We start from the raw sequence: 20,462 nt of genomic DNA on the forward strand, positions 1-20,462 counted from the left end.
TTCTTTGGAGGAGAAATTCTTGAGGCCCGTGTACTGTGCGATGTCAGTGCACGTTAAAGAACCCCAGGTGGTCGAAATTTCCGGAGCCCTCCACTACGGCGTCTCTCATAGCCTGAGTCGCTTTGGGACGTCAAACCCCTCAAACCAAACCAAACCAATCATTTTATAATGAGGCAGCTATAAGGTGAACGCTGTCAGTCAATGCTTTTTGTGTTGCTTATATCGCTGGTCAGATCTTTTCCCTTAATTTTTGTTTCACTTATTCTTTCTGAGCTTCATCTTTTACCGGCGCCATGGTAGCAATGGTGGCCCGGTTAGTGCACGGAGTCTTTTTCGGTGTTGACATCACGACTTCGAATCGATTGGTTAAAAAAAACAAACATTGTTCCATATTTTAATTCCTGTAAGCAACGAATTAATTTTACTACAAGAAAAAAGCATCAGCATTACCAAAAAGCACCACACAAGCAATTTTCACGGAGAACAAAAATTTAAACGGATCTGTTCTCAGCGCGCCTTTAAAGCCCCATTTCTTGTTCTCTGCCTCGTTCCCGTCACTTTTCTCGCGGCAAAGTTTAAAGGTCTTTTGAATGCATTCAATGCTGTTGCGGTGATTAATTGCTGTTTTTCTGTACGGCTCTGATTTCGCAAAGAGTACAACGACCACAAGTTTCGCTTCTTAGGCAATCGACTGTTGACGCCTACAAATCACGTGTTCCGAAGCGAGTGCCTTGAAACTTATTGATCCGGTTGGACAACGCCGTTTAGAAGCCTATAGTGAATGTTCCTTGAAGACCGTTTGTTTGCCGTCGGTGAAAACGAAACAGAAAAGATCCTTACTGCTATACTAGGTCGACTGACTACGAAGTCGAGGCTTATGTAACTGCTTGTCTGTGGTCGCCTGTGAGCAAGCTTCTTCGCTGCTTCTATCCTCCATTCTTATCTTTCCTCCTCTCTCTATCTGTCTTCAGCTGTCCAGCTTCAAGGTGGACTTGGCTCGCGCTACCAAAAAGATCCTTGGCAGAGAATCTAGCTGCACATTTCCGGCCGAGGTAAGTCTGGCCCCGCGCCCCTGACGGCTGCTATGGAATCATGTCCAACATTCTTCGGCAAAAAATTTGAATATTGGAAAAGTGTAAGGTACTGTTATGAAAAGATTGAACGTAATGGTCCTTTCTTTCTTTCTTTCTTTCTTTCTTTCTTTCTTTCTTTCTTTCTTTCTTTCTTTCTTTCTTTCTTTCTTTCTTTCTTTCTTTCTTTCTTTCTTTCTTTCTTTCTTTCTTTCTTTCTTTCTCTCTTTCTTTCTCTCTTTCTCTCTTTCTTTCGCTCTTTCTTTCTTTCTTTCTTTCTTTCTTTCTTTCTTTCTTTCTTTCTTTCTTTCTTTCTTCCTTTCTGTCGGTCTTTTAAAGTTTTTTCATCGCTCGCGTCGAGCAGAAGACTACCATAGAAAACCGATGGGGAATGCTTTTGGTGGTAGAAAAAACGTTAATAGCAAAAAAAATGCAAGCCTGCCTACGGGAGATCAGCGGATATACTGATTATTATAGTGAAAGCTTATTTCCCGTTAAACAAATGCATTTGCCAAGAATTGTTGGGTATGAGCACCCGCGCTAACACACTTTTCGCTTATCTTTCACATTTTTTTTGTGTACCACGCGTATGATGCACATGCTTGACTGACATTCATCCACGCAGCCGTTGATGATGGGAAGACATGTACAAGCCTTATTACTTATGAATTTTAAGCGTCTTGTCTTTCTTGATTTCTCGGCGCAAGTTTTTAACATAAAGGCAAGGCAAGAGAACACCCATGAAAACCCTTTAGAAAACAACAAAACTGTTACCTTCTCAGTATTTCCAGAAACGATGTCTTCATGTTATTACTGCGGATGAACCACGACATCAGCCACCTTTTTTTTGGTTGCGAAAGCAACACTACGCCAGCCAGATCGGCTCGTCGCGTGGTCGCACTTCAGCCGCATGCCGTGGCCCACGAACGACCCTGAGCCGCCGTTGCCTAGCAACGCCGCAGCCGCGCTCTAACAGATGGCGCTGCCGTCACCGCTCGCCCCACCAGATGTGCTCCGCTGGGGTAGCGGGAGAGGAGGTGTCGCCTCGCGGGGGTATATATATATATATATATATATATATATATATATATATATATATATGCGCTTCACCTCAGTGGATTCTAGTCGTTATGGAGAGCGCGAAAGAGAGGCAACAAGGAAAGAACGAAGCGAGGAAGAGACAAGGCGCTCAATTGATTTTGCAATTCAACTAGGGTTAACCAGAGCTAAACCACAGCCAATTTTTTTCTCTTGAAATTTAACTCAAGACATTGCACTACACAGTTTCCCTTCCCATGTACACCGTAGTAGCTTCTTGTGTGCTTGCGTCAGTATCCTCACTTGTGACAACGTTCCTCTTTTTGAGTTTCCTGCACATTTTTGATTATTTCTTTAAAACAGCACAAAAGACAGGGACACAGATAGAAAACACACACACAGCGCTGAGTCCTGTGTCCCTGTCTTTTGCGCTGTTTTAAAGAATCATGGTTCACTAACTAGCCTGCACGTCTACCCTTGTGACCTTTGATTAGTTTTCGCACACATGCTGGTGTAATACGATGGGGGTAAACGCGCAGGTGTCGCTACGCATCCTGCTGGAGGAACTGGTGTCCCTCCGGCGCCAAAACGGCAGGTTGCAGATGGTCCGCCAACACGAGGACCATCATCGTCAGCAGCAGCAACAGCACAAGGCCAAGGGGCCCGCTAAAGACGCGGTAAGAGGGGAGAGAGAGAGACATAATAAGTACTTGCACTCGTGCATTGTCAGGTTCCAGACCACGCCATTCAGACAGATACAGTATTTGCTAAAAGTAGATAGCCCGAGCGGTTCGCCTCTGGGCCGTATTGCGTTGCTCGTTACGTGTCACATACTCTTGAAGAAGAGACGAACGCCCGTTCTCACTTTACCCTTCAAGAGTTAGGGCTTCCACGGATAGTACAGGAACCTTACTACGTGGCTTAGGAGCAAACTCTTTGGGCGTTTTACTTTTGAAAGAGATTGTCTATGCATGCAACGATAATTAGCAGCCCCCTTCTCAGGGACGATGACAGTTGTGAAATAGCTAATAAGCAAAACTCGTTGGATGCTTTTTCATTGAAATTGCGGCAGTTCTCTCTTTCTGGCCGAATTATTCCGTCGCCAGCCTATATTAATTCTCTAATATTCTTATTCCCGCTATATAAAAACTGCCTCCACATTTGCGGCCTATAAAACTGAGAACGTCTTGGATTGTATTTTCACAAACATATTAGGAAAGTATCCCGTACCGACTCATGTGTTTTTGTTACGTTTCTTGTTTCTGTCGTTCAGTAATCACGCGTTTTTCTCACAGTCTGATTATACGCGCATTAGATGAATGTACGCATCCGTGATTCTAAACCTGCCGTGTCTTAGCAAGTACTTTCGCTGCAAAATGCATTCAATGTCGCCTTTGAAATTTGGAACGAACCAGTACTTCTGAGCAGCATCAAAGACCCTGCTCGTGAAAAAAAAAAAAAAAGAATCTCACACTTTCTCGTCGTCGAGAGTAAATGTAAGCATGAATTGTTTTGCACTAACTGGCTATAGTCGGATACAACTTAAGTCTGCAGTGACCACCACACTGAATTCCTCCCTCATAAAAAAGTGGTCCGCTGTTAAAGCGTATCTTTTTTCCTAAACAAGAAGCTAACCACCAGAAAAAAATTTATAAACGCGAGAATTTGAATGCCTGTGATTTGTTTGATATAGTCAAACATTAAAATCTGACTTCGTTTACTGTTTGGTTTGGTCAGCGGAGTAATACAGGACTTCGCAGACTATATTCCATTGTTACCAACTTTTTATCCTATTACCATTATCATCATCATTATCATCATCATCCTGACTACGCCCACTGCAGGGCAAATACCTCTCCGATGTCTCTCCAATTAACCCTGTCCTTTGCCAGCTGCGGCCACCGTATTCCCGCAAACTTCTTAATCTGATCCGCCCACCTAACTTTCTGCCTCTCCCTGCTAGGCTGCCTTCTCTTGGAATGCGCTCCGTTACCCTTAAAGACCAGCGGTTATCTTGCCTTCTCATTACACGCCCTGCCCAGCCCATTTCTTCCTCGTGATTTCGAGTAGGATATCATTAACCCGCGTTTGATCCCTCACCCCGATCTCTTAACGTTACACCTATCATTTTTCTTTCCATGGGGTGGTTTGTATACAATGCTGGCCGAATTCTTGAAATAGGTCTCGCATATGTGAGTAAGTCACGTGCATCATGACACGACGTACCGCACCACGAATCGTTTTTGCCGCCGACATCGTTAAAGCGCAGAACGAGCCAGAGACGCACGAGCTCACCAAGCAACCACACAGGCCTGTAGCTAAACAACCACAGCATCCGCGGCGCCGCATCACCTCCTTTCCACCGCCCTCACTCTTTCTCTTCGTGGACACCCCGCGCATTACAGCTTGCTAGCGAGCATTAAAGCTGCGAAGACCAGATGGAATTGCTGTAGCCTACAGTGTTACATCGCTGTCATCGGCAACCCGATGACGCCTTGACAGCGTAGCCGGCACAACGCGCTTCCGCCCCAGAGAGCTCGGACGGCAAGTTTGGCTAAGTTCGCTTTAGGTACGGCGTCATGTTCGCCCTTCGGTTCGCCATGGTTCCCGGGCGATGTTCACCAGAGTTTATCGAGAACGTTAGCTAAAAGCATTTCATGCCTGAAAACATGTGAGAGTTAGAGAGGTCGTTTTGCATGCTTGGTGACAACTTTCTGCGGTTGTGCAGCTAGAGTTACTTGTGCAAGGCCATGGATTCCAGACCTGTGTGGTAGTGTGACTCAGAATGTTTGATAGTGAAGCACTATACGGGTTATTTCACCGAAGACTTTACACAGTTCTAAAAAATAGGTGTTTTGAGTTAAAAGAGCAATTTTTTACGCATAGCATCGTCAGCGGTGTAGTACATCAGAATACAGCTAAGACGTGGTAACTAAGAACGCTGGTTAACAATATTGAACAGTTAACTTTTTAACTATTGCAATTAGGCTCCTTAATTACTGAGAGGCGCGAAGCCCACCGTAAGTAATATTGATATCAGTTTCTAGAATTTAGAAAACACGGTTACATTCGGTGCTTTGGCCCTACAAATTTTGGCAATTTCGACGTGTTACGTGCACTGGACAGGTTGCTTTGCCTGCAAGCTTCTCCAAATCGCACGTATCTTGGCGCGATGTAGCCAGCATTTGTTGAGCCACAGCGCCGCGGGTGACCGCGTTTTCTAAGTTCTAGAAACTGATATCAATATTAATTACGATGGGCTTCGCGCCTCTCAGTAATTAAGGAGCCCAACTGTAATAAAAAACTAGCTATGCAATATTAGTTCACCAGCCTGATAGTTAGCACGCCTTAGCTGTATGCTGCTGTACTACACCACTGATAATGCTATGCCGAAAAAGCGCTCTTTTAAGTGAAAAAAGCCTACTTTGAAAAAATGTGTCAAGTCTTAGGTGAAACACCCTGTATTCGGACCTTACCGTAAGGTATACGCTAATGTCAAAGCAACTCCTGTTTGTCTGGGACGTTGTGAACAGCTGCTGGAAGTTCGTGCTACCTCTTCCAACGTGCCTGCTCTAGGTGCACAAACCAGCCCAGCTAGCAATATGGCGATATCCAGGGAGCACTTATTGAGAAAGTCTATACAGAGTGCTGCATTTTATTCATTACAGAATCAAGGCATGGCTCATGAAGCGTCTGGTCAGGCGGGCATGTTCCGCAGGATTTTGTAAATGATTATTAAGGCGAAAGCCTTTAATGGCTCATACTGTCGTCCGGTAGCCGAGGGTGTCACACCTTTGGCAGCGTGTTAACTCGGGAACTAAAAAAGATAGAAGAAACCGAATTGTTGCTTCAGAGAGAGGAGCAAAAAATCAACCTAGAAGCCAAGTTTGATGACTGTAGATTAATTAGTTAATAATTTTAGGTAAAAACTTTGCAATTGCGTCGAAATAGCGCGGACGTCGATATAGCCACGAAAATGGTGTGACGTCACATCCACCGGAAGCTGTCAGGGCATAGTGAATGTCACAGAATGCTCGGAAAAACGTCGGATTTGGGTCAAATTAGATGTGTAATTAAGCGTAATTAGCCCTTAAGATCTCCGAAAGATTTATAATTTGGGTGTCGGTGTAGCCACGGGAACGGTGTGACGTCACATCCACCGGAAGTCGTCACGGCATAGTGTCCTTGGCTTACGCCTCTCAACACTTTAGTTGCCAAAATGTCCTCGCAATTTTTTTATTACGTTGATATAAGACGGTCTAATTGCCTTTTAATGGTCTTTTAAACTCCTTTTTTGAAGCCAAATTTTTATTGAAGGAAAATAAATGCCGTCGCCATGCGCTCGCAGCTTTTACTGCCTAGCTAGGTAAAGTTGTCTGCGAGTACGGAGTGGCCAACGGTGCAGGCTAAATACAGACGAAGCCATTCACCGCGCCAGCTGCTCCTAATAGAGAAACGACTCGTTCAAGAAGAGAAGGAGTTCCACAAAGAGAAAAAAAGGGGCCCCGTTTTGACTAATGACAGCAGAGCAGAGTGGTTATGGTAAGCTGACAGACCCGGAGTGCAGAGATTGAAAGTAACCCAGCTTCCAGTTGCTTTCTTTCACTTTCGGCTTAAAAAAAAAGAAAACAAAAGTCAAGAAAGGCAATGGTCCTGTCACACTTCCTTGTGGTTCTCGTTGTTCATGCGCTCTTTTTTTTTTTTTTTTTTTAAGTCTGCCATCTGAACAATCGTGCGACGGCTGGCCTGGCAAAGTGTCCCCCATAGCGAAGGAGTCTTTATCCGTTTACTGCCGTTATTTTTGTAGTTTTTTTTTTCGCAAGTCTTATACGTCGCGAAGAAAACACGTCAGGTCTGCGCGACGCCGGACTGCGTATCGCTTTTGAAAAGTGCTCTGGACAGAACCGGTAGCGGCATTTCTCAGCTTCTTCTTCGGCGAGCCCTGCTTAAGAGGAGGAGCGCGCGGAAGTGAAACGACCTCGAGTGAACCCAGAGACTTCCGGGCAGCTTTCACTTTCACTACGTCCACAGAAGATTGTGTGTGTATGTGTGCGTGCGTGTGTGTTAGTACCGGCGGGGCCTGCGCGGTTTCACGAAGGCGAGAGGGATCGGCATCTGCCGCTATATCGGTCAATGCCGGACCGGTTTTTTACGCCGCTGAGGCTGCTTTCACCGCTCCGCATCTGCTTGGCGACGGCCTTCTGTTTTGTGTGTATACTATATGCATGCACGGGATCTTCTCGCCTTCAGCGGTGTGATATCAAACGTGGACGTGAAAATGCGATCGAGGCGAGGAGAAGTTCCGTTTGTCTTTCGAGTTAAGCGCAGTCTGAGGGGGACTCGTCTGTCTGCGCTTTTTATTTTCTTGTGGGGATCCCTTAGCGCGCTGTGGGCGAGAAAAGCGTCGGCATGTCTCGAACGGTCGCTCATCCGGTAGTTATTTCGTTCTGTCGCTCCCTCCCTCCCTCCTCCCTCCCTCCCTCCCTCCCTCCCTCCCTCCCTCCCTCCCTCCCTCCCTCCCTCACTCACTCACTCACTCACTCACTCACTCACTCACTCACTCACTCACTCACTCACTCACTCACTCACTCACTCACTCTCTCTCTCACACACTCACTCACTCACTCACTCACTCACCCATTCACTCACTCACTCACTCACTCACTCACTCACTCACTCACTCACTCACTCACTCACTCACTCTCTCTCTCACACACTCTCTCTCACTCTCTCACACTCTCTCTCACTCTCTCTCACACTCTCACTCTCTCTCACTCATTTTCTTTAGAAACATTTACTGTGCTATGTCAATGCACGTTAAAGAACCTAAGGTGGTCGAAATTATGCGGTGCCCTTCACTACGGCATCCCTAATAACCTGTGAGTCGCTTCGAGAGGTTAACCCCCTTTCTAAACCAGATAGGGCGAATATGGCTTATTGTCGAGTAGACTTTCCAAAAGCTAACCTGATCCTTTGGTTGAATGAAGTATAAGGTTGATCTAATATCGATTAGCGATTACCTTAGTAAACATTTTTTAAACAACGGACAGGAAACTGATCGGCCTTTCATTTTTCAAGTCCTTGAATCCCCTTTTCTTATGAATTAAGAGGACGTTAGCGTTCTTCCGAAATTCCGGTACTGTCAACATCGTAAATTCTTCCTTTAGGGCAGTATCTCCACTATACATCAACAATACTGCAGTTACTTGATCCTCACCAGCCACTTCCCTCATTTGCATTGCATATAAAACTTTAGTTAGTTTATGGGGTTTAACGTCCCAAAGCGACTAAGGCTATGAGAGACGCCCATATAAAACTTTACTGATTTATAAAACGTTACTAAGTAAAGGAACTGGACACCTCATCAGTAAAGCATATAAAACTTTACTGATGAGGTGTCCAGTTCTTTTACATCACTTGCTTCGTCATTAACACCTGATTAATCTGGCCGTGTAGAGATCTGTGTAGGCACAGATATTCGGATATTTTAGCTATTTTATCCATGCAGGTTATGATAAAGGCCTTTTTGTCTCTTAGGTCAGTCATCTGAGTTTCTCCAATAGCTAATTACTGACCGAATTGAACCTATTTCCCTTCTTTACAGCTTGCTGGATCCCCTCCATGTTGTACTTCCTTACTTTATGCTTGCTTGTAACATTTGGCAGTTCTGCCAGCTATAGTCTGTCTATGGGGTTAAGGGCATTCATACTTTGCCATTTCTTAATCATGTCTTATGTCTCCTGAGAAAGATTGCCAGTATCCTGGCCACCTACCCTACCTTTACTTCTATTGCGCTCTCCATAATGATATTTGTGAGATTATCATTAATTTCCTAAACACGTTCTCCGTTGTAGCGGAAATCTTGTTCATGAGCGAGGTCCTAAATTCTTCCACTGTCCCCTTACCGCTAACTCGCTGATGTACTGCTTCCTCTCTATCCTAGTTTCCCCCGTTCCTTGTTCACACGCTGGCTAATTCGAGACCTGATCATCCTACACCTCACTTGGCCGAGCACATCTACATCCTGCACGATCCCAGGATGCGCGCACAACACGAAATCTATTTCATTTGTTTTGTCGCCGTTAGGGCTCTCTCAATTCCATTTCCGGTTCTTCCGTTGGCGCAAGAAGGTATTTATGACCCGTAAATGCTTCCGTTCAGCGAACCCTAGTTCCTCTCCCCTGCTATTTCTAGAACCTAAGCCGTAGCCTCCCACTGCCTGATGGCTTGCTTGCTTCTTGCCTACCTTGACATTGAAATCACCAATCAGGAAAATGTACTGCGTTTTCACTATACTCATTGCCGATTCCACGTCTTCATGGAATCTTTCGACTGTATCCTCATCTTGACTGCATGTAGGTGCGTAGGCCTGCACAACCTCCAATTTGTACCACTTATTAAGCTGTAGTCCGATAACTTCCACCCTCTTGTTACTGCTGTATAGTTCTTCTGTGTTGCCAGCTGTATCCTTATTGGCCAGGGATCACAGACGTAGCTCTCGCCGGTCTGCTAAACCACGATAGCATAGTAAGTGACCACCATTTGACACCATATATGTTTCATCTGTCCTTGCAACTTCACTAACCCTATGAGACCTCATTCAATATTCACCGGTTCCTGGAACAGCGTTCAAAAAGGTCCTAGCATTGTAGTTTGTAGCTATACACAATACGCAAGACAGCGCAGTATACAAATGCGAAGCGCAAAGGAACGAGTGACGTTTCAGAAAATTTCACGGATAAAATGTATAGCAAGTTTACCTGGACATTGCATTAGGTAAATGGTTTCGCCATCCATTTTTGCCTCCTTTTGGTCGCAGCGTAACTTTCGTTCGTCACGTCTTGTTGTTTTTCTTCTCTTTAACTAAGCCACCCCGGCGGAAACGATTTATGTTTTGCATTTTTCGTCGCCGCCACTCGTTAAACCGAGGTCGTCGTCTGTTTGCTTTATTTTCCTACTTTCGTATTTAGTCTGCAAAAAGTCCGCAGAACTGTGCAAACGCCTAGGGTTCGGCTGAACAGTTTCCTGCGAGTGTTTTTGCTCCCTGGGTTTTCCATTTCTTTATCTCTCGTTCATCTTTCCGCTGCCCGGCTGCCCTTTCCCAACCTTCCTCCTTCTGGTATGGTAATATAGCTAACCGGATATTCTGTCTCGCTGCCTTTTATTCTGCGTTGTTGACTGCGCTGCCCTTCTGTAGACCCTATTTCGTCATTGCATGCAGATCTGTATAAGCTCTTTAAGCCTCTTAGCCGACGCCGCCTTCGCACTTTCCGATCGCAGAGCCCTTGTGTGACTCATACGGGCGTAGTACGTGGCCACAGTCGTTGCGCCCGAGGGCAGAAAATGTAAATTGTGAGCGGGTGAACTCTGCCCGTTCTTCGAATAAGCCGCAAGTTGCTTAACTGCGTGTACAGAGCACTGCAGCAGCAAAATTAAAATTTATAAAAAAAGAAAAGGTATTTGAGGAGCGTTCGTGCTGAGCACAGAGAGGCATATACACGGCAATCTGCGTAGTTATAGTATTAGTAGTAGCAGCAGTAACAGTAGTAGTATTAGTAGTAGAAGAAGTAGTAGTGCTAGTAGTAGCAGCAGCAGTATTAGTAGTATCAGTATCAGTAGCTGTAGTAGTAGTAATGGTAGTGGTGGTTCAAGAGAATACAAAAACGTAAAGAAAAGATGTTCCTGGCCGTGCCAATTGCTCTCTCATATCTTAAGCACCGATGCTCTGGCTGGCGGAAATAAGAGAGACAGGGAGAGAATGGCGAGCTAAAGTACAGCGCTTAGCGATAGCGAGAAAGGAGAGGGAAGGGTCATGTACACTATTCACAAAATATAAGAAATGAAGGTCTTCTGCCACACGTGCGCGAATGTCCAAGCACCGTTCGGAATATTACTGCGGACGAGCGGTCATTGCAAATATTTACTACACATAAAACACTGTACAAACAAAGCCGAGCGCACGTAGTGTCCCATCACTAATGAATCAAACACGCGGCACCCTGCACCAGCAGCCAGGGTGGAGCTCCCTTCTGCATATCGTTCAAGAGCAGCACACGCGAAGCGTATACTCGCCAGTACGCGCACTACCTGGCAATGAGCGAACGGGACGCCAAGCCTGCCTGCTCGATGAATGCACAGGCTCGCCATTGTTCTGTCACGGGTGCGCGCACTGCCTAGAGATCACAGGAGCGTCGTAAGGTTGTCCGGGATAATTCCCAGCGTTCTGTATAGGCCGCGGGCATCTCACGACGTGGCTTTGCGAAAGCGGCACAGTGTAGGAGCCCGTGCTCCACTGTACGCGTCGCTGAACGAAAGTCCGTGGAGCACCCGTCTTTGCCCGGTCTACACACACAACCGACACGCAACAACACCTATAGCGATAGAGTCGCGTTAGTGAGCGCTCGCCGACGACGAAGATGCGCTTTTCTAGCGTGAGGTCCGGGTGTTGTTGACGGAGGCGGTAGTCGTAGATCACCGAACGCACGTCTTCCAGGGCGAGCGGGGGGACGTCGCTGGGAGAAAGCTGACGAGCGGCAGTGGAGAGGTCGTCGGCCTCTTCGTTGCTCCCGATGCCGAAGGGACCGGGCAGCCACTGTGCACGAACGCTGCACCCGCGCTGTGCGAAACGCTCAGTGCCTTCGAATATCGCGCACAACAGCAGGGTATACCACGGCCGGGTGTTTTTGAAGGCGGCTCGGGAACCACACAGCAGAGCACACATTGCAAGAAGCTCGAGTTGAAACTTAAAAAACGTGTTGGTAGACCGTTTCCCTCTATAGTCAGATACAACTCAAGAACAAAGCGGAAGATGCCCCTCGAAGGAGCCCGTCCAGCCAATGGCGTCGAGCGATTCTCATGACGTTATGGCTAATCCATGGTGATCCTCTTTCACACTAGCTGAATCCCCTGTCACACTAGCGAGAAAGAAGATTATGCACGGATTTACCAGAGCGTCATGAAAATCGGTCGACGTCATTGGCTTGAGGGGATCCTTTGAGCAGCGTTTGCTACTTCGTTCTTGAGTGGTATTCGACTATAGCCATATTATCGGCCAGTCGAATCTCGATAATCTTAACACGAAGGAAGTCAGAATTTTGTTCCCATTATGCGGTATTCGAGCTAAGGGGAGGCGATCGGGCTCTCTATAAGTACGTTATAGTGACGGAACTAAAACACCAGTTTTAATAAAGTGGAAGTTAGAAATAAGCGAGTTCGAGTTATTGAGGTGCCCGTGTACCGCCCGCGTTTTCACTTGTCGGCCACACGTTTTCTCCTAGTTTTGCCCTCGTTTATATAAAATTCCTCATGTCCAGCTCGGCGTATCTGCAGGGCGCGCGAGTTTATTTCTTCTAATTTTTTTTCGCCACCGACACGTTCGTCACGAAAACCTTATTATCACCGCCGTCGTGGACTCCATTAAAACTTTCTCCCGTTTCTCTAGCGTCCTATCGCCTTCACTGTTACGAAATCCTCGTGCTGGGGTTGACGTGGGTTCATAATGCGATTCGAGGAGCGTTAACGGGGACGGGGCCTCACGACGCGTGAAAAATTATTGACCGCGCCGCCGCAGTATGTAGTCGTCGGTGAGCGCTTATTTCGACGCCTATAGCCGAGCCGGCTTCACGAAAGCATCGAGGCATGTAGGCAGGCAACCAAACAAAGGCCGAGCATTGTCCGTAATCTTGCTTTCATATTCTTTACCTGGCAGACCGCGCCTGTAGTTATAGGCTGGTCAGCTGGAATTGAAACGATACCATTGTCCTAGTACGCACCTACCTACAGTGCCTGTCGTGACGAGCGATAGCCTTTGTATGAGTAAATCAGCGCGTGAAATTACCGACTCTGGTTGATAAAGGGGCAGTGGCAGATTCTTTTTTTTTTTTGTACTGTGAGATCTGGTTGAATATAGTGGTGCTGACAGTTTGTGTAGACAGATGTACATTACAACAAGAAGGACACGCGACAAGTACTAGTTCTTATAATACTAGTGCTAGTTCTTATAGGTACTAGTGCTCATATTTTTTTTTTATGCTGTAAAGTTCGATGTTTTCAGAGCGTAACGTGTGCTACTGTCGTTTCTAAAAGAGAGCAGGTTGCTCTGCAAACCCCGAACACCGGATGTTTGTGGTGTAAATGGGTTTCGAGCGAAAGAAACATTTCGATAGTTCGTTTTCCAAATGCCTTTAAGATAATGGCAGACCTGTGTGACATGATTTCATAATTTTTTTCAGGGTGCACGTTATATTAACAGATCTTGCATACCAAGAAATCGCGGACAAGCGCATTTAACGTCTGTGGCAGTGTCACGTTTAACATTTATAGACCACAGCCGGTACTGCTTGTTTTTATCACTCATGATTCTGTTTTTCTGCTGCCATAAAATACAAAGGGCCGCCACTATATTTAAACAAAGGGTGGGAGGAGTTTCTTCTGGCGACATTTAAATATATATTTGACTTTTTTTTTTCTCCATTACAAAGGTTTTTTTGCGAATTCCATTAGGCTGTGTTTACCCGGACTAACTGACAATAAGTTAGGCGCGAATAGATTAGTGTATTATAGAAAAGAATTTGAACCTTCGATCGTAAAATATATCTGTCCGTTCACGGTTGTCCAATTATTCGCGACAGTTCTAACATATTATGGTCTACGTGGTGCCCAAGTCAAGTTTTTGCCCAAATAGACCACAAGTATTCGAAGCGTGTTCAGTATGGTCCGTATCGATGCTATCAATGTATCCATACCAAGCGGCACAGGGTAGCATTCGTTTTCTAAGGTTTATTATTAGTTTTTTATGTTCAGCCTATATGTCTAATTATACAAGCGCTCTATTCGCTTTGATCAGTTCATTCAGGGTTTCCACAGAGGATAACGTCGCATCATCTACGTGAATGGCCGATTTCATCATGTGATAAATATTAAAAATGGGATTTAGGGACAAGTTAAATGCAAAGGGGCGGTGAATACCGCCTAGGGATTCACCTGCATAAATAGATAATGCCTCAGAGTAGTACCCTTTTAAATACACGTATTGAATGTAGGGATTTACATGTGATGTCAGTAGCGGTAACGCCGTTCCACCGAAACCATACGTTTCTAGTTTCTTCTTCAGCAGAATAGAGTGATTTAAGTAATCGAACGCGTTTGTTACCAAGCATTTGTCGGCCAGACATTTTCGCAATGCAAATTCTAGCGCACCCCTAACAATACCTCTTACCATTTTCATGAAATCGCTGCCACACCTTCAGCAACAAAGAACCCAGACGCAAGCGGAAGCGACATGAGTAATGCCTGCTAGACGACCTGATCACGGCCGTGCTCGCACTGGAAATTTACCTTTAAGAACAGTTTCCAGTCAGACAACTTTCTGCGCTTCGCCCCGTTCGATTTCCTGGCTACAGAGTCTGTATTACGGGCTTCTATTTTGCATTTATTCCTGGCTGCAAACTTTGCAAGTCTTGTCTCGCACTATTTAACTTGGCTTCTTTCTATACGTGCGACCTGCGTCCATCCTTATCCCAAGCGATCGCTTCCAGTCACGTTCGACACCGTTACTCCGGACCTGTGGCTGCGGCGAAGAGTGCGTAGTAGCGCGCTAGGGGTGGTAGAAAAAGAAAGTAAAGAAAAAAGACTCGAAAACGTACTACGTAGTGCTCTGCAAAGTATATACGGAAAAGAAAGTGGTGCCGCCAGTAGAACCGCTTTCTTGCCGTCTGCCCGACGCTCTTTCTCCGTATACTTTGCACAGTCTCCGCAAATGCATTCCGTGGCACCTACGATGCGAAGCGCGCACTGGCGGACAACTCGGCGACCGTCGAGTGTTTGGGTAGGCCCGTTGTCCCCGCGATCCTTTAGTTGTTGGCGTGTTTGTCTCTTTCTCCTTCCCTCCCCCCTTTCCAACTCTCCCCTACGTATACGCGAACGCTGGTGGTGGCTGTGAGTGTGGTAAGCGCAAGAAAGCTCGTGCACGCCTTGGTGGACTTCAATTGCACCGGGCTCAATTTTCGCCCGGCCGGCTTTGCCCCCATTCCTGCGAGGCTGCGAGAGTGCGTGGACCACCACGACCGAGCGGCGGGGTCCCCCTCGTCCTTGCTGGCTGCATGCGAGAAGCGGGATCGCATTGTTCCCCCGGAAGAGCGAGGCGGAGGTTATGAAAGCGGGGAGTGACTCAGTGTTAGTGCGTAACCCGCTACTGCGAGAATGAGGCGAGACCGAAACCGTGTACGGAAACCGTAGCAGACGGTTTCCGAAGACACCGCTGTGGTCTGTTTTTGTCGTCTGCACGGTCGTCTGCTTCAAGCGGCGGCTGCCGGCAGTGCAGTGAGGGAGCGGCGACTCCGTGGCAGCAGCAGCAGACGACATCGGCTGCAAGCGCAAGCGAGAGCGGCAGTGTTTTGTCGTCTGCTACAGCGTGGCACACGCGTGGATGATCCTCGGCGCAGGTGTTTAGCGCTGCCTGAATCGCGCGTCATCATCGCCGCCCCCGCCTCCTGCTTTGCGCTGCGTCCGCTGCTGCTTCAAGTTTCGCCAGTTTTTTCAGAGCCAGCGATTGCAGCAAAGAGCAGCGTTGTCGGCAGGTGCCGTGAAAGGCCGCGTTTATTTGCCTCCCTTCCCCCCCCCCCCCCCTTCCCCTCTATCTCTTCTTTCTTGCCCTTTTTCTCTCACGTTCGCACGCGCGGACACTGGAAGAGCACCGCTCAGTCGTCGTGTGCTTGTTTGGTTGCGTTGGTGCGAATCGCCGTCAGGTCTGCGTCTGGTCGTCTGTCAAACCGACCCGTGAGCTCGGAGTGTGTAGACCATGAAGACTCGGTGCCGGCTTCGAGTTTTCCGACGGAATACCGATTAGTGGTGTTACTGTGTTCTGCCGATTGTGTTTTGCACTTCGCTTCTGCTTCAATGAGCAGCTGCAGCAGTGTTTGACGCAACAGCTCGGCCTTTTTGCTTCTTGCGTGTCTGTGTATGTGCGTGCACGCTCGCGCCAGGTGCTGAAAGGTTGCCTCAGCGTCTTGTACGACTTGTTCCGCACGCATGGCTCTCAACCGGCTGAAGGTTGGTCGCGGTCTTCAGCCGGTTCCCGAGGAATCTGCGCCCAACGGGACGCAGGCTGACAGCGGCCAGGATGACGGAGCCACTCCGGTGAAGCCGACGGAACAGCGCCTCAGTCGTGAGTGCCTTATGTTTATCTCTACAATGCATGATGTACATTATACAATTACCTTTTTACTTCCCTGTGTCCGGCCTACGATGTTCTCTCATTTTTGTTTGTCCCTTCGTGCGCCAGTCCGCACAGGTGCGCACCTGTGCAATGATCAATCTAGCTAGACTGTACACCAGTGCAGAAGTCGAACGTCTCGAAACGGGCCAATGTCGCTTATACGTTTAGCACTAATACGTGAATTTTTTGTGGGATCCCACATTTCCAATATATATCTAAGGTCACTTGGACAACAGAGTAGCATCAATGTATTCACAAGTGTAGAGGACAGCCTCGAAGCATACATGAACATCTATAACAGCTCCGGTAAGGGAAGCTAAACAAGACTTCGTAACGACTGCGTAAAATAATTTCCTAATCCAAAAGTAGCACGGATTAACCTTCTACGATTTTTTGTTTGTTAATTTCGAAATGAAATGACAGCGCTCCGAAGCTTCTTAACATTCTTGGAGAAATAAACTTCTGCAAACCTGCATAATGGTTCGAAAATTAGTCATTTCAAGCGCGAACTGAAAACTGTCGAGTGCTGAACAGTCAAGCGGAGTGTACGCAGCACCTTAATCTTTCCCCAGCAAACAATATAAGGTAGAAACCTTGCACGAATCTACTGACACGCAGTCAGGCTTGCTGCTTCTTTCGGCTATTGTGAAAGCCCTGACGCTATAGATATTCAAACGCAACTGCCGGGATAGGCGGACCACCCAAGGCTCCGGTAATCGCCATTCTTTAAATAAAGTTTCCAATCAATCAATCTTGATGGCTTCGCAGCATTTGTTTATTAGGTTGGGCCATGTCGGATGACAGCCTATATACGAAGCAATAAGACCCCGTGTGGGCCCATTGTGTCGATCGCAGTGGACTTCTCCGTTCGGCATTCATCATTACAGAAAGTAGCCATCGCAACTACTTTCTGTAGCTGAGAACAGCTGTGACCTACTTCCAGCTCCCAGCGCCGCCGGCATCTAAAATCTTTTCGCTCGCACTGGTCGCATCTGCGAGACACAAGGTTTAACTGTCAATCAGCGTTATTAACACGATTTTTATCCCTAGTTTGGCGCAGTGTTCTGCAGATAAGTTCCTTCTTACGCGCCATTTCTGTTCAAACCAACTGGAGAACGCGCCTGATTAGTGTCAACACGGCAAGCATGTCAATGTCATCGCGGAATGCGCGGTATTGCAGCGAGCGAACTAACTCTAAAATTGAATTGAATACTTGTTTGGACTGAATGCAGGGGCGGATTTTTGGACAATTCTTTTTTTTCTTTTGAAGGGGGAGGGAGCGTTTGGGAGAAGGAGGTGTGGAGGACGTTTTGTACAATGAATGACTTGGTTTTCTAACTGAAAAAAAAAAAAGAGAACGCGCTCAAAGCGGTTTTTCGAGACAAAATTTCTCCCTCTGCCTTCTTAAATCCGCCCATTTCTGAATGTACGAGTGGCGATGTACGGTCTGTGAAGTTTGCTTTATTAGTGCTTGCTCTCCGTTATTTAATTTTGCTTTACAGACTGACATTATTTTGTTGTTTTATTTTAGCACAAGTATGCTAACTGCTTTGCATATACTTAGTGTATACATTTCCAATTCTAGTAGTATCCGCTTACTGTGCATAATATTTCTGCTTTGTATGGAAGATTACTGATTATTTGAGAGTGCTACCTCAGTACGTTTTTTGTACAATGAGTTGTTTAGCTTTGAATGTGATCATTCTTTAGTTTTCGGCGTTTGCTGCCGATTCTGTACACGAGGGGGCTGGGGCCTCCGCAGGCATTCAAATGCCTTTAGTTCCAGCCTATACTCGTACCTCAAAGGTAGAGAAAAAATTGAATCCTGAAATCCTAAGGTGGCGCAGCCCAGAGCGACTAGTGGAAGCTTTTGCAATAGCGGACACTAATCTGTTCGCATGTTTCGAGAAATTTGCGCATGCTTGCACGTGAGGGCGCGGCGTTTAATTTGCTGCAGTGATTTTTGGCAACTGCATTTGTCTCGTTCAGGTGTCGCGTGTTCCCTCGATTAGAGCAGCCTCGGTATACGTGTCGCTCCTGCTGCCCCACGCTGTCAGGAGCCGGATGTTTTTCCCATATACCAGCAACACCTGCGCGTCGTGTGGTTCTGACCGCGCATGTCGTGTATACAGAGGGCTTGTGCCGTGACAGATGATTCGGCGCATGGTTTCACTCCGCAGCGCACAACATGGGAGCTTATTCGCCGTTAGCACACTCTCGTTTCAGTTGCACCAATGTGGAAAGCATCTCAGCAATAGAGAACGAGTATATAGCAAGGATATTTCAATGGATCTTGAGACAGCCGATCGCAAAGCGCTATAGTTTGATACAACTCAAGAACCAAGAGGCTTTTCCTCTACAAAGCACCCCCTTTGCAGCCAATAGTGTCGGCCAATTCTCATGAGCCTGGTAGTGTGACAATGCAGCCCCCCCCCCCCCCCCCCCCCCCCCCTCCTTGCTATAACGCCGCTCCCTCTATGCATTGTCACGCTAGCAGGCTCATGAGAATGGGCCGACTCCATTGTCTGGAAGGGGGTTCTTTGACGGGGAAGAGCCTCTTGGTTCTTGAGTTTCATTCTAATATAGGCTACCGCGGCTGCCTGGTCATCTCTCGGGCAGCCATATTGGTTTCTTGATGGCGCCCTCTGTAGCCCGTGAAACTTGCGAACAGCCTACAGATTTCGTGTAAACCAATTACTCATGCAATGCTGCGTACGTTGCCGGGCTAGTTGGCTCTGCATGTTAAATTCTGAAACAAGGCGCTACATTAGCACTCACAAAAAGAGAGGACGACAGGCGCCCGTGCTTGTAGTCCTGTCATTTTGTGTGTGGCTTAATGTAGCGCCTTGTTTCGCAAGTTAAAAACGCTGCGTCTTTTAACGCGCGCAGTCTGTGAGCAGCTCACAGCAGCTGGAATGAAAAGTGCCACCGTTAAGGGCCTAGCGTTGAATGATACCGGAAGTCACCTAACGAAAGATGTCTCTGTACAGACGCGATTGCTTTGCGTATTCTGTATTTGGAGATTGTTCACTCAGGAGCTTCGTTCCAAGTCAAATAATGAGTAGAAAACAAACCTCTATTACTCCAAAAACAAAAAGAGAAAAATTCACTTCCACAACATAGAGCCGTTTTATCCTGCCTTGATTCTCTGTTCCGCTGGAGAACGATGAAACAGTCTTTCGCTCGCGTACAAGCAAGGGGAAGGTGCTAGGTCAGTTCGGCGAATGGTGACAACTGTCACTGGCACCGCATCTGCTAAATGCCAGCACGTTCACGAGCGAACGACCTCTCTCGCGCGCTGTAGAAAACGTGAAACGCGCATTCCTTGAACTTAGTCCGCTTTGAAGTGTTTTCTAAAGAGGAAGTGACTTTCAAGCCCTCGCAGCATCCGGAAGAAAGGCCACCGGCGAAGGAACTTTAAAAAGACAAGGGTACATCACTCAAACCTTGCTTTAAAATGAGCATTTTCTGCACGTGTGTTTCGTTCATCTTTATTTTTTACCCCCTCCGGAGTAGCCTGCCAGATTGACTACCAGGCGAAAATCTCCAGTAGACATTAAAGTATTTTTTCTCCTCCTCCTCCTTGCCGCATTGATGTCCCGTTAGAAGAATTTTTCCTCTTTCAAAGAATGTTCGGTCTTCTAAAATTGGACTTAAAAGCAGCCTTCAATGGTTACCCTGGAGCATCAAGAACTTTAAGATTGAAATTGTTTTCTCCTAGATGTAGTACAGAGCAGTGCGAAACGGCTCGATAAATTGTGACCGATAATGTCCTATACCGATGATGCTGCCGACGTTCACGTTGTCTGCAGAACGTTAATAGAACAAAAAAAAAAAAAGTGAGGGGTGAGGCGCATTCCTTCGCGCTTCTTTACTCTCGTTTTTTTTTTTTTTAATTTGCTAAAATGCAGGCCTATATGCGGTGATGCGTTTCCGGTGGCGCCGCCGCATCAGCGATAGGAGATACGCTGTGGCGGTAACCTTAATCTCGCGTTGGCGTGGCTCATAGCTTTCGTTGAGCTCCCTACACGACATTCAAAACCTCAACTTGATTTTTAATTTCCAGCTCTCGATGATAGGGCGTAGGCCTATTTATTTGCGCACCTTGGGTGCCCACAAAAAGCATTCTTTCTCTTTTA

At 46.8% G+C, this 20,462-nt stretch overlaps 1 protein-coding gene across 1 annotated transcript in view; it reads left to right on the forward strand.

The window, feature by feature from the left end:
• The window catches only part of LOC149363920 (uncharacterized), a 120,987-nt gene that overhangs the window by 67,358 nt on the left and 33,167 nt on the right, over positions 1-20,462 (forward strand). The window contains exons 6-8 of the mRNA XM_089573900.1: positions 972-1,052; positions 2,648-2,785; positions 16,158-16,272. Coding sequence (XP_089430026.1) covers positions 972-1,052; positions 2,648-2,785; positions 16,158-16,272 — 334 coding nt within the window. The remainder of the gene's footprint in view (positions 1-971; positions 1,053-2,647; positions 2,786-16,157; positions 16,273-20,462) is intronic.

This window comes from Amblyomma mixtum, chromosome 2 (genome assembly GCF_055824585.1).
Source record: "Amblyomma mixtum isolate Tamu chromosome 2, ASM5582458v1, whole genome shotgun sequence".
Taxonomy (NCBI): Eukaryota; Metazoa; Arthropoda; class Arachnida; order Ixodida; family Ixodidae; genus Amblyomma; species Amblyomma mixtum.